At 34.9% G+C, this 12,980-nt stretch overlaps 1 protein-coding gene across 2 annotated transcripts in view; it reads left to right on the top strand.

The window, feature by feature from the left end:
* LOC144969121 (polypyrimidine tract-binding protein 1-like) overlaps nt 1-11,541 on the top strand; it is a 32,103-nt gene extending 20,562 nt beyond the window's left edge. Inside the window, exons 12-18 of one of the 2 annotated variants that reach the window (XM_078908202.1) lie at nt 2,035-2,065; nt 2,857-2,949; nt 3,919-4,016; nt 5,501-5,610; nt 7,049-7,123; nt 8,196-8,259; nt 11,023-11,541. In XM_078908202.1, the coding sequence (XP_078764328.1) occupies nt 2,035-2,065; nt 2,857-2,949; nt 3,919-4,016; nt 5,501-5,610; nt 7,049-7,123; nt 8,196-8,259; nt 11,023-11,091 (540 nt within the window). In that variant the 3' untranslated portion in view covers nt 11,092-11,541. Of the gene's footprint in view, nt 1-2,031; nt 2,066-2,856; nt 2,950-3,918; nt 4,017-5,500; nt 5,611-7,048; nt 7,124-8,195; nt 8,260-11,022 lie in introns of both variants that reach the window. The other variant, XM_078908213.1, reaches the window with a different exon arrangement.
* The last annotated feature ends 1,439 nt before the right edge of the window (nt 11,542-12,980 follow it).

Here is a 12,980-nt window from a genome sequence, read left to right as displayed (position 1 = left end):
CTATAATATTTATTTTGACTTTCTATTGGGCTTCAATATAAAGACTTAGGATTTGAACATCCTATGAATTAGATATTCACTTCGACATTTGTAGAAATGGGGATTACTGCTCTTATATGGACCTAGGTAAGCTGCACAAAGTAAAATACCCATATGAGTAGTTAACAGTAGATTTGATGTTTGGATGTGCGATTGAGTCTATTTGCATGCTTGCATGGAAGTAAAAGACTTGAATATTTTTGAAGATGATATTAAGCTTTATAGAGTTCAAACTAGGCTTGTTTTCGTTCCAATCGTCCTATCTTACCCCTATTGCCAACCAGTAAACGCAACTTCTTTTAGATATCCATTACTCCATGAAACTTCATTTCTCAATGATTTGATAGATTGAAGTGCCAGTCTCCAAAGTTTCCAATAAACTTACACAGAAGTAGTCAATCTTTTGCATGTTTGTTAAGAACTCTTGAATGCCCAGATGGTAATTTGAGTTCTTCTTTCCTCTCCTCTGTCCTCTAAGACTTCCTATACAGTCTTCTATACTCATAGAATATATCAATGTCTTGTGAAGGCAGTCACAGAAGTAATTATTTCTGAACATTTTGAATTACATTGGGTATAACAGACCTGTCTACTATTACGATTAATCATAAAATTACAAAATTTGGGCTACAGTATCAGAGCTTTATGAGATTAAAACTTAGTGAAAATGAAAGTTGATGCCAGACTACATAATTTAAAGAATCTCCTAAAAATCACGAATTAGAACATTTTCAAGTAGGCATGGCATGTCTGGTATAAAGGAACATCACAATACAATTTGTTGAGAGTTAGCACAGTATGACCCTCTTCTATTATGCCTTACTGTTTTGTTTTTTTTTTGTTTGGTATCCCGATCTTCCAGCCCCAACTTTTAAAAAAGACATTGAGTTATGTTTATAGAAAACCGGTTAAATCTTGTATCTTGATCAAATTATTATTTTCCCCCTTTTTATGATCTGGTTATAAGACGTTCTGACCATTGTTTAAAAATATTGTCTTGGTATTTTACTGTGTTTCATTTGGTTGCATGAAGCTGAAATTTGAATGTATAGACCTTTATTGTGGGCTGGGTTTAAATTTTAAAATCTGTACATAGCAAAAGAAATTTGACATGAAATAGTAGATATGAAACTTACATACATACCTTTTATATGTTTTGCAAGTTTACAGGTTGCTAACTCTTTTGATTTGACCAAACTTTTAAATTACATGACAGAAAGACAGTAAACACTTTTTAAAAATCAAATTAACAAACCCTATAATTATCTAGTTATTGACTCATTCCCCCCCCCCCCCCCCCCCCCCCCCCCCCCCCAAGCGGACATTGATTCCATCATGTCTCTTCTTCTTTTTTTTTTTATTTTTTATTTTTTATTTTTTTTTTTTTGGCTGTTGGCATCTTTAATATTCATTTTTGCAGATCTGGAAGTTGATATTGATATGATTATTGGAGCAAATGCAGACTTTTGACTTTTTCTTTTTCCTCACAATATCACTTAAAGGATAAACTACAATTTCGTTATACATTGTAGGGTAGGAAACATATGTATATAATTGGATTAGGTGCACCGATGAAACCAAAATTCCTCCCCCCCCCCCCCAATTTCATTTAGCAAACACCCTTTCATTTTATGTTGTGATGTCTGAGGATGTATTTTGTTTTTGTTGTTGGTTACTTAAGCTTTTTGTATTACTTATTTTTGATATTACTCTTTTCTCTTCACAGACAAAAAATTCTTATGCTGACTTATTAATTTATTTTTCTTTTTTGTCTCTTCTTTCTCTCGACCCCACCCAACCCCTACCTCTCTGATCCTGATGTGTTGCTGGAACTTGTCTCATCTGATCTGCTCTCGATGACTCGACACCTATTGCTGCTGTTGCTGCTGCTGCCACTGCCATTACTTGATCCTGGCAATTACTACCTCCCGTCATTTGTCTTATTATGCCGCCTTGCTATACCTACCATTGTTTTTAAAAAATTATCTCTAGAAGGCCACTCCTGATGCTCTCTTTATACTGTTTGGTATGTCTACTATATCTTGAAGTATTTTGCTAATGTTGACATTTTACTTGTTGATTTCACATATGTTTTGCTTTACGTGCCTTCTGAGAAAAGTGGTAAATGATTGGTTTTATTGATAAACTGAAGAGAACTCTTTCTGTGTTGTGGGTGGAACAATCAACACTTTCTTGCTTTTGAACTTTATTTTTATTTTATTTAAAACAATTTTTTTTTTTTGTCTTGGACTAAACTTGTTTTGCTTTGTTTCTTCATTTGGAGTTACATTCATTAATGTTTCAGAGACCTCATTCTTCAGCTGTTTGGTTAGCTGAATTTTCTATTATTTTGTACAAGGTTTCATCAACTATCTCTGATTCTTTCTTTTGATTCAAGAGATAATTCATGTGGCTTCACGCTTGTCTCTATAATTAAATTAAACTCGTTATATTCTTTTTTGAATGGGGTCTTTGATTCGGGGGATTGAAATTAATATTGATATGAGATTGGATCCACTTTTTTCATAAACACTAAAAAAAAAAAAAGAAGTAAAAAATGTGCCTTAAAGGTGATAGATATATCCCTTGAAGCAATTTTGTCTTGATGCAATGTTGTTTTAACTCGATAGACCTAGTTCTTACTTTTAAAATGCTTGGCTGTAAATACATGTTTTGCCCTTGTTCGTAACTTCTATCCATGCACTTTGTTCTTTGGACTCTAATCGCTTTATATCATATCATTTAGTTGGGTTTTTTTTTTCTTTTCTTTTTTTCCCACCCCATAGTTATATGGTATTTTCTCATTCTGCTTTTCAGGTGTCTATGGTAATGTGCACCGTGTGAAGATCTTGTTCAACAAAAAAGATAATGCATTGGTTCAGATGGCAGATCCCACCCAGGCTCAACAAGGTGTGATATCGCATGACAATTATACTATGCTTTATAGCAGGGTTAGGACCCATTGTGGGTGGGGAGATCACTGTTACTGTGTCTTCTACAGTTAAATGTATGGTATTAGGTTTTGGAGGTGATATTTCATTTCTTTGTAAATTTATGCTGTTTAGATCTTGTGGGATCCTGTGATACTTTAAGGTTATCTCAACTGAAGTTCCTTGATAGGATGCTTTTGGAGTCTATATCTGACCCTTATTTGATATAGTACTATACAGTGTTGTCAACCTTGCTGATTGTACACATTTTAATGAGTGTACGTATTATGACAATTTTATTATTTAGGCATTTTTAACAATCATAATCTTTTTGATTTATCTACTCTGTTGATCAAGTTTCATTGTTTTCTTTGTTTCCCTCTACCCCTTACTAATAAAGTTTATCAGATTGTTAATATGTCTTTTTGAGTGGGGTTCCTGTCCTCCCATAGCGGGCAGGGTTGCACTTATTGTCTTCTGTCCCTTTATATCTATTTTCCAATTTGCTTTCCGTCTTGTCTTGGAATGAGATCACTTGGTTTTGCCCTGGCCGTAGTGCGAGATATTATTTTCCTTGTAAATCATCTCTGTTATGTATTTTTTTATTTGTTATTTTGAATGTATAATGTAAGCATTTGAGTATTCCTCTTAGTGGGATCTTATACTGATGTCTGGGTGAGACATTTAAGTGATCTCAAACTAAGTACATTGATGGTGTGCTCTTGGAATCTACATCTGTTCCCTTTGTCTTTTTTCTCAAGTCCTTTTAATCATACATCTAAAATCTTTTCACTATCCAATTTTCTTGCTTTTTACTGGCGCTGATATGACCTAAATGTGTTGCAAGCGCACTAAAACCCTTAAAAACAAAACAAAAAACCAAACCACCTTTTGTATTTACATAAGGGAGTCCTGTCAGATTTTACATGCAATTTTTCTCATTCTCCAGCTATTACATACCTTGACAAAGCCAAGATCTGGGGCAAGCAGCTTCGTGTAGCACCATCAAAGCACATGTTGATTCAAATGCCAAAGGATGGCCAGTCGGTAAGAACAGGCTTTCCCTATGACTTAAACCGATTGGTTTTGTTATGGTTGCAATTTTGAGATGCACATTATGATACTTCAGATATGTAGGAAACAATTCGCAAAAAGTAACAAATTATAAAGAGGCATTCTACAGATGTTTTATATCAATATTTTCTATCATTTTTATATAAGTAGTTCATAAATCATTGTGAAAGGGGTTCCAATTTTCATAGTTGAGTTGCAAACAACTATCAAATTTTATTCTATGAAATCTTCACCTTGAATAGAATATATTTTGTTCCTCCTTCGTTCAGTATTGTTTACCTTTTTGGTGGATTATTCAATACGGATATATGTGATGGTTTTAGAAAATCAGTTCAATGAATGAAGGATTAGACAAATGGAAAAGATCTAAGAATTATTAGAAACTTTCATTTTAATCACAGTGCAACCGTCAGGATCTAAGAATTATTAGAAATTTACATTTTAATCAAAGTGCAACCGTCAAGATGTGTTTTGTCACCAGACCTTTTTAATATCTACAGCGAAATAATTATTAGAACTTTAGGGGGTAGTCCAGGCATTAAGATCAATGATGAGAATATCAACAGTATAAGGTATGCAGATGACACAGCACTCAGACTCGAAATAAAATTTACAATTGTCCTTGATAAAGTAGTTACAGAGAGTGAATGTAAAAAAGACAATGCATGTTTGTATCAAGGAGTGAAAAAAATCCAACATGTAACTTAATAATCAAAGGAGAACCTATAAAACAAGTTCAGACATTGGATACATAACTTCAGGTGGCAGATGTAGCACCGAAATAAAAAGAATTGCAATAGCTAAAGATAGTTTTAATAAAATAAGTCTAATTTTCAAAAACCACAATATCTCAATGATAACAAAACATAGGGTTTTGAAGGCCTATGTACGGTCAGTATTATTATATGGCTGTGAAAGTTGGACAATTACAGAAGGCATTAGAAAGAAACTGGAGGCAGCAGAAATGTGGTTCCTTAGAAGGATGTTAAGAATCTCATGGACAGATAAGAAAACTAATGAAGTATTAGAGCAAGCTGAAACTAAAAGGTTACTAATTTGATTTGTACAATAGGAAGACAAATGCAATTTTTAGGTACCTAAATCGACATAAATGTATTGAACATCTTGCTCTCACAGGAAAGATAGAAGGTAAAAAGAGTAAAGGAGAAGAGTAATATTGGTTTTCTGAGATTATCTGATCAGAGAGATGAATGGTGTACCATGATCACCGATGTCTGGCACAGACTTGGTACTTGAAGATGAAGAAGGTATATGAGCATAAATCATTGATTTCAGAAGAAAATATTTTAATTTCCTAGGTCTTAATTTTAGTTTCAATGTGATAATTTTTGCAGGACACCCTGTAAAAGTTATAAAATCCACTGATCTCTCTTGATTTTGTGCTCACTGGCTTTAGCAAAACTCAATTACAATTATTTTTCACATTGCATTGACAGGATGCTGGTCTAACCAAGGATTTCGTGAGTTCACCTCATCACAGATTCAAGAGGAGTGGATCCAAAAACTACATCTTTCCCCCAACTGGTGTGCTGCATTTGTACAATGTGTATGTATTTTTTAAGATTTCAAGTTAATCATGTTTTTTAAAGTTTTTTTTTTTTTTAGCGCTCTGGATTATTTTCAGTCTCTTAAGCATGTGATGAAAACTACTGACACCTCTTCTGATGTCATGATTATTGATATTTCTGAATCCTTAAAGAGACTGATTAGTACCAGCCATGCGTTACGATTCTCATGAAAGTTGAAAAATCTTTTTAAACCAATTTTTCATATATCTCTATTTCTGAGCTTTGGACAGTAAAGGGAAAACAATGAGACTCATTACATCAGATGTTTTATTCGCAACAAGGCAGTCAGATAATGGCCTGGGAAACAAACGTTTTGGTGGGATTTTTAGGTTACAAATTACTTCTTAAAAGTCTTAAATTAGCATAGTACAAGAGGTAAACATACAGCGTGCAGGGCTGAGTATTGTACAAGAAATATGTGCACAGCCTGCAGGGCTGAAAGTAATCCGCTTAAATGTTTCATTTCTACCCATCGCTATCACAAATCCACCTTTTCCAAGATTACTTTGAATAAGACCGCCATGAAACCACAGCTATGTTATTGATATTGTCATCACTAAAACAACCACTACATCATCACCCCTATCACCATTACTGCTACAAAGACCTCATCATTATCATCTCTACCACCACTGCAGGAACAGCCACTGGGTGGGGATCCTGACCCCCCATAGTGGTACATGCTGCGTCTTCTATTCCCCCTTACCCGTTTTCCAATTGTTTCCTGTCGTTGTCTTGGAATGAGATTACTTAGTTTTGTCCTGACCTGGCCGGAGTTCCTTGGCTTGGAGGGAAACAGTCGAATGTATAATTTTAGTTTTGGGAGAGTTTTTTTCCTTGTAAATCATCTCTCTGTTATGCATTGTATTATGTTTAGTTTACATATTATATTATATGATTTGTAAACATTTGGGTGTATTCCTCTTAGTTGGGACCTGTGCTTGTGTCTGGATGAGACTTGAGCGATCTCAAACTAATTACTTTGATGGTGTGCTCTTGGAATCTACATCTGTTTCCTATTTAAACCAATTCCCCTTTGTCTTACCTTATCTTTAGTAGTGCTTTAATTGTAATTTTAGAACTTTTTACTATCCCATTTTCTTCCTTTTTACTGGCGCTGATATGACCTCAATGTGTTGCAAGCGCCGTAAACCCCTTAACAACAAACAATCCCTTGAAATTCGACTAGAGTAGGACTTGGCTATAACAGGGATTTTGCTGTTATACCGGTTTCCATTGTATAAACAGGCTTTGTGACAACCACTTTTATGTGATTAATGGCTAGTTATTGACAAACAATCTATTGAAAGTCGGACCCCCCCCCCCCCCCCCCCCCCCAACTTAAAAAAAAAAAAGCTGGAGGATGGTGAGCTATTTGAACATTATTTTTTTTTTCATTAACTTTATTATTTCCAGGCAAAATCTGGAGGAAGAGGACATTCGCAGTATGTTTTCTCAATACGGATCAATTAAGGCCTTCAAGTTTTTCAAGTAAGTCACTGATTTGTAGAGTTTTCCTGGTTTCATTGCTTAATTGTTTCAGGTTTATTTTTGTCTCGTAGGTAATCATTCAAATTTTCCCTTGTTTAACCCATTGCTTGACAGCCCATTCTCAGGAAGTTTAACAACCAAGGACGGGGAGATCGCTCTTGTCGGAAATTTCCCACAGACACAAAAAAAAGTCATAGAGCCATCTCTATTAGTGGAATTTTCATATTTTAAATTGTGTTAGACAGAGGAGCAATTTATCTACATTTTAATACCAAGAAGCATATGTTTGGACCGAAAATAATGAAAAATTCTCTAGTTTGACCTTGTTTAGGATGTCTGAGTCCGACCACCACTCTGGTGTTGATTCTGGATCAATATTTTCATCATATCTGGTTCTAACGATGTCTCTTCCATTTCTAAATTAACTTTATGTCCGATTCATCACCAGAATCACTACCAACATCGTCTGACATGGTTGCAAGTACCAACAAATTTAGGAGATCAAAGGCCATTTTCTTTTTTTTACTTCATTTTTTGGACCAAATTTGAAAAAAAATTGTAACCTCGCTAATAATTGTCAAAATTGGATATGGTAAAAAGTTAACTTTCAGTACTTTTTTGGAAATTCGCATTTTTTATATAGTAGTGTATTTTTCGGACCAAAAAAAGCTTCAAAACAAAAGTACTAGATATGGTGAATCACTGGTTGGGTCGTAATTGGGCGTTTTGTCATGATCGGGGTTGGAAATCAGCGGCTGCAATCTGGTGTTCTGTCAAGCAATTGGGTTAAGATAGTTGAAACAAATGGCTAGACATTTGGACTGAATCGAATATTAATCTTTATTTTCTTATTTATATTATAATGATGGCTCTCAGTCACAAATACTAGTGTTAGCTTCAGGGGGTAACGATTTTAAGCTCTGCATGATTCTATCTCTTCCAATCTTTTTATTCATCCAACTATCTTGTTATAAAACATTACTCAGCAGTCTCTTGTTTCAGTTAGTATCAGTCACCTTTTCCATTATTTTTTACAGCATTTCATTAATAATTTTTGGCCTTTTCTCCCCAGCAATGACAGAAAGATGGCACTAGTTGAAATGTCTTCTGTTGAAGAGGCAACCCTCGCTCTGGTGGTGAGTTGAAGCTTTAATTACATCAAGGCCATCCATCTCCCACATCTCTCCCTTGTTTTTATTCTTTTCATGCTTTAATATATCTCTCTCATTGAATTGAAATTCGCCAGGATTAGTCAACAATTGGTTGACTAACCTCCAGTCCAGTGTAAAGTTTAAAAAAAAAAGAAAAACATTAAATTAGCGGAACACTCTGCTAAGACTATTACCACCCAGTGTGGTGATTGCCATCCACCTTCCCTCTCTGTAAAGCAGCAAACTCAACACTGGCGTTTCCATCATGTAATTTTAGCGAGTCAAACAATGTCCATATTTTAAAGCTTCTATGCAAAAGCCTGTCAGTTTTTCTTGTAGTAGTTTCTTGGAATATTATTGTATTGAATAAAAATACAGTTGTATGGAAAAGGACTCTTGTCATTTTCATGGAGGACTTTTTGATTTTCGGATACACCACTAACATTTCTTTTCACCCATTGCTTCTCCCATAGCGGGCAGGGAGGTACATAATGTGTCTTCTATCCCCTTATATCTGTTTTCCAACATGCTTTCTGTCTTTGTCTTGGAATGAGATTACTTGGTTTTGTCCTGGCTCTGGCCGGAGTCCTAGCTGGGAGGGAAACAGTCAAATGCATAGTTATTGATTTGGGAGATGATATTTTTTTCCTTGTAAATCATCTCTCTGTTATGTATTATTATTTTTATTTTGAATGTAAGCATTTGAGTGTATTCCTCTTTGTTGGATTTTGTGCTTGTGTCTGGATGAGACTTGTAGGTGCGGGTGGTTGGATGGGAGCATCACCCTTGAATCGTATACCTATGATGTTCGCATGGGTGTACGATCCGATAGTGATGTCGTTTCTTCTTCTCTTTACTAGCCTATCCTGCTTCTTTGGTTTGTGATTGTATTTTTGACAGGGGATATTTTTTTTTCTGTAAATCTTCTGCCTGTTTGTTCTTGGTTATTTATAATTTAGCTTGTGATATCTTTAGGTTATGATTTTGATTTACATTTGTCTCTATTTTTGTTAGATTACTTGTTTTTTTTGTTTCAGCGGTCTCTCATATAACCTCAATTGTGTTGGAAGAGACCTAAAGCAACAAACAAAAAAAAAAAAAAAAAAGAGTTGTAGGTGATTTCAAACTAAGTACATTGGTGGTATGCTCTTGGAATCTACATCTGATCCCTATTTGTTCTCAGTTCCCCTTTGTCTTACTTTTTCTTGGGTGCTTTAATTGTAATTTTAGAACTTTTTACTATCCCATTTTCTTCCTTTTTACTGGCGCTGATATAACCTAAATGTGTTGCAAGCGCCGTAAAATCCTTAAAAACAAAAAACAAATCACCCATTGCTTCTCAAAAGAAAAATTTTCCCTTTTAATCCTGAACTACCAAACCAAGGGAAATAACTTAGGAAAAACTGGCCTTGTTTCACACAAATATTTACTGTCTGTACCACTGATGAATCCCCAATTAAAACTATATTTTCAAGTAAATTAATCAATTCCCATTAATTTGGTAGACAGACCTGCCTACTACCACCAAACATTTGTAGAAATACAAATTTTTGGCTCTAGCTACAGATCTGCATAGGTCTTTTTGACTCAATAAATTTAGTTTAGCAAAGTTAAGCTCCTTAGAACCTATGTTCAGGACCTTGGGAGTATTTTTGGACCGTGCGGAGAACAAATTGTTGATTTGTAAAGTGAATTTTTCCTTTTTAAACATCATATATTTGTGAAATCTACCTTAATCAACATTATCGTCCAAAGTACTTTCAAAGACCAAAGAATTTCAAAAAATCAAATCGGGTGGATTTGAGTGAAAAAATTCGTCTCACTTTAAAAGATCACACTTCAGATTGCACTACTAGTTTTTTTTTAAAAAACAGTAAACAGCTTTTTTCAGTTTCACTACTGAACTGGATACTGGCTAAAAAGCCACCGAAGGTGTTCCCCTTCCTTAAATGACACAACCTGGTCCATATCATGAGCGGGTGCATTGAGAAGAAATGGGTTAAATCTTAATTTCAAACTGCCAGACAATTTTGCTGATCGTTTCGCTGACCTTATAAAGCTTTTTGAAAGCTGTGTCAAGTTTACTGAGTTTGAAAGAAGTTCAGACAATTACGTTTTTTCATTTACAGGTCTGAATACAATGGATTTGCTCTATAATCAAAACCCAATGGCTATTTCATATTGCTAAATTCTACACCATCAACACAATCTATAGTGTTTTTATAGGCATGCTCACCCAAATTAATCTTTAATAAATTGGTTTAAAACTGGTTTTATAAATTTAATCCCCGGTTTGATATGAATGGTGAGGAATTTGGTGATATCGAGGCAATGCCTTGTGTCAATGACATGTTTGGTGGAGAGAGTTCATTGTTTACTTGGACCTGATCTGAAGAAACTTGTCTACCCATTTACCAAACTGGGACCAACTTCAGGTTGCTCATAATGGGAAGTGTCGTCTTCCTTGCTTTATTGTCTCCAAGTTTTCAAATAAAACCACTCGTTGGAAGGGACATGAAACTTAGTTCAGTGTTAAATGTGCAGTTATAATTTATTGATTTATTTAGTAAAGGACACTATCGTATAGTTCCTTCTTTATTCACTACCAGATCTGAATCCAGCAAAGTAATCTTCGCCAATAATGTGGTTAATGGTAATATAATTAAATGTAAAATTTTTCATTGCTTTATAATAGTTTGTAATGAAATTGACTAACAAGCATTGTCTATTGTTTCATTTTTTTTCCAGGGCCTTCACAATTACCAAGTGGGAGACAGTCTTCACTTGCGAGTTTCCTTCTCCAAGTCGACCATCTAAACATTCATTGCATTTCTATAACATCACCCTTCATCGCCGCATCCATTATCAAATGTATAAATGTCATAATTAACATTGTTCATCTGATATCATGTTTTTAATTGCTATGCTTCTGTATACTGATTCATTTTAACTGATATTCTAAATACGTAATAAATATTCTGATTGCGTAATGGAAGTCATTGCAGTAGGTAGATTGGTAGTCTGATCACCTTCATCCATTGTATAAAGTTTTTTTTAATTTTTGTTTTGTTGTTGTTGTAAATTTTATATATTCTTTTGCGTTCTGGCAGGTGTGTGAATATAATGTTGATGTGAAAGGAAGTTTCTGAAGTTTGATATGGTTGGATGTATGTACTAGATTGATGTCGGAGGTCCAGCTTTGTACGACCTCTTTCAATAATCTATGTATTTGTTGTCATATGGAATAAATATTGTTTTATACAATTATTTTACTTTTTGATTGTATGTTTTATTGAAGGACTGGCAGACAGACTAGTTGTCTTCTATATGAAACAGCCTAAAGTAAAGTTTTTTTTGGTAACATTTCTGGGTGAGTTCCTGACCTCCCATATTAGGCAGTGGGGTACATACTGTGTTTTCTATCCCCTTATATCTGTTTTCCAACATGCTTTCTGTCTTTGTCTTGGAATGAGATTACTTGGTTTTGTCCAGGCCCTGGCCAGAGTCCTAGCTGGGAGGGAAACAGTCAAATGCATAGTTATTGTTTTAGGAGATGATTTTTTTCCTTGTAAATCATCTCTCTGTTATGTGTTATATTTGTTATTTTGAATTTATAATGTAAGCATTTGAGTGTATTCCTCTTAGTTGGATTTTGTGCCTGTGTCCGGATGAGACTTAAAGATGGTCTCAAACTAAGTACTTTGATAGTGTGCTCATGGAATCTACATCTGATCCCTTTTTATTCCCAGTTCCCCTTTGTCTTACCTTTTCTTGGGTGCTTTATTTGCAATTCTAGAACTTTTTCTATCCCATTTTGTGGGTGGGGTTCCTGACCTCCCATACTGGGGAGGGAGGTACATACTGTGTTTTCTATCCCCATTTGTCTGTTTTCCAACATGCTTTCTGTCTTTGTCTTTGAATGAGATTACTTGGTTTTGTCCTGGCTGGGAGGGAAACAGTCAAATGTGTAGTTAGTTTTGGGAGATGATATTTTTTTTCATCTCTCTGTTATGCACTGTATTATGTTATGTATTATATATGATTTGTAAACATTTGAGTGTATTCCTCTTCGTGGGGACCTGTGCTTGTGTCTGGATAAGATTTTTAGGTGATCTCTAAGTACATCACTGATAGTGAGCTCTTGGAATCTAAGTGTGTTCCCTATTTTGAACTAATTCCCGTTGTCTGCCTTATTCTTGGATGCTTTTATTGTAATTCTAGAAATTTTTACTATCCCATTTTCTTCATTTTTACTGGCGCTGATATGACCTTAATGTGTTGCAAGCGCCATACCCTTAAAAACATTTTAAAAAATAATTATGGTGCCCACCTTATATATTCCTAGCTTCGATCGACACTGATATCCATCTCCCATATGGTCCTACTATTACAACAGCAACTACTACTAAAACTACGAATTCTTGGTTCTTTGGGTCCTGAAGAAGGCCGGCCTCTCACAAATTCAATAACTTTCTTTTTGTAGTCGTCCATCTTGAGCACAAGGGGCACAAAAAAATCGAGCAATACTACAAATTATGGCGACATGCTAGTTTTTTTGTTACGACTGTGTTGTGCTGCCTATGGAGGGTGTTCTTTAGCTTTTGTGCTGTTTATTTTTGTGAGTGGTTCTCACTAAATATCAGATCACGAACTTCAATAAATTTCTTTCTCTTGTCGTCCATCCTGACAAACGCAACAAAAAGTAG

This window comes from Berghia stephanieae, chromosome 1 (genome assembly GCF_034508935.2).
Source record: "Berghia stephanieae isolate SIO BIC M18660-M18661 chromosome 1, UCSD_Bste_1.3, whole genome shotgun sequence".
In the NCBI taxonomy this organism is placed as follows: domain Eukaryota; kingdom Metazoa; phylum Mollusca; class Gastropoda; order Nudibranchia; family Aeolidiidae; genus Berghia; species Berghia stephanieae.
Note: the sequence above shows the minus strand (reverse complement) of the source record. Positions and strands in the feature narration are given on the sequence as shown.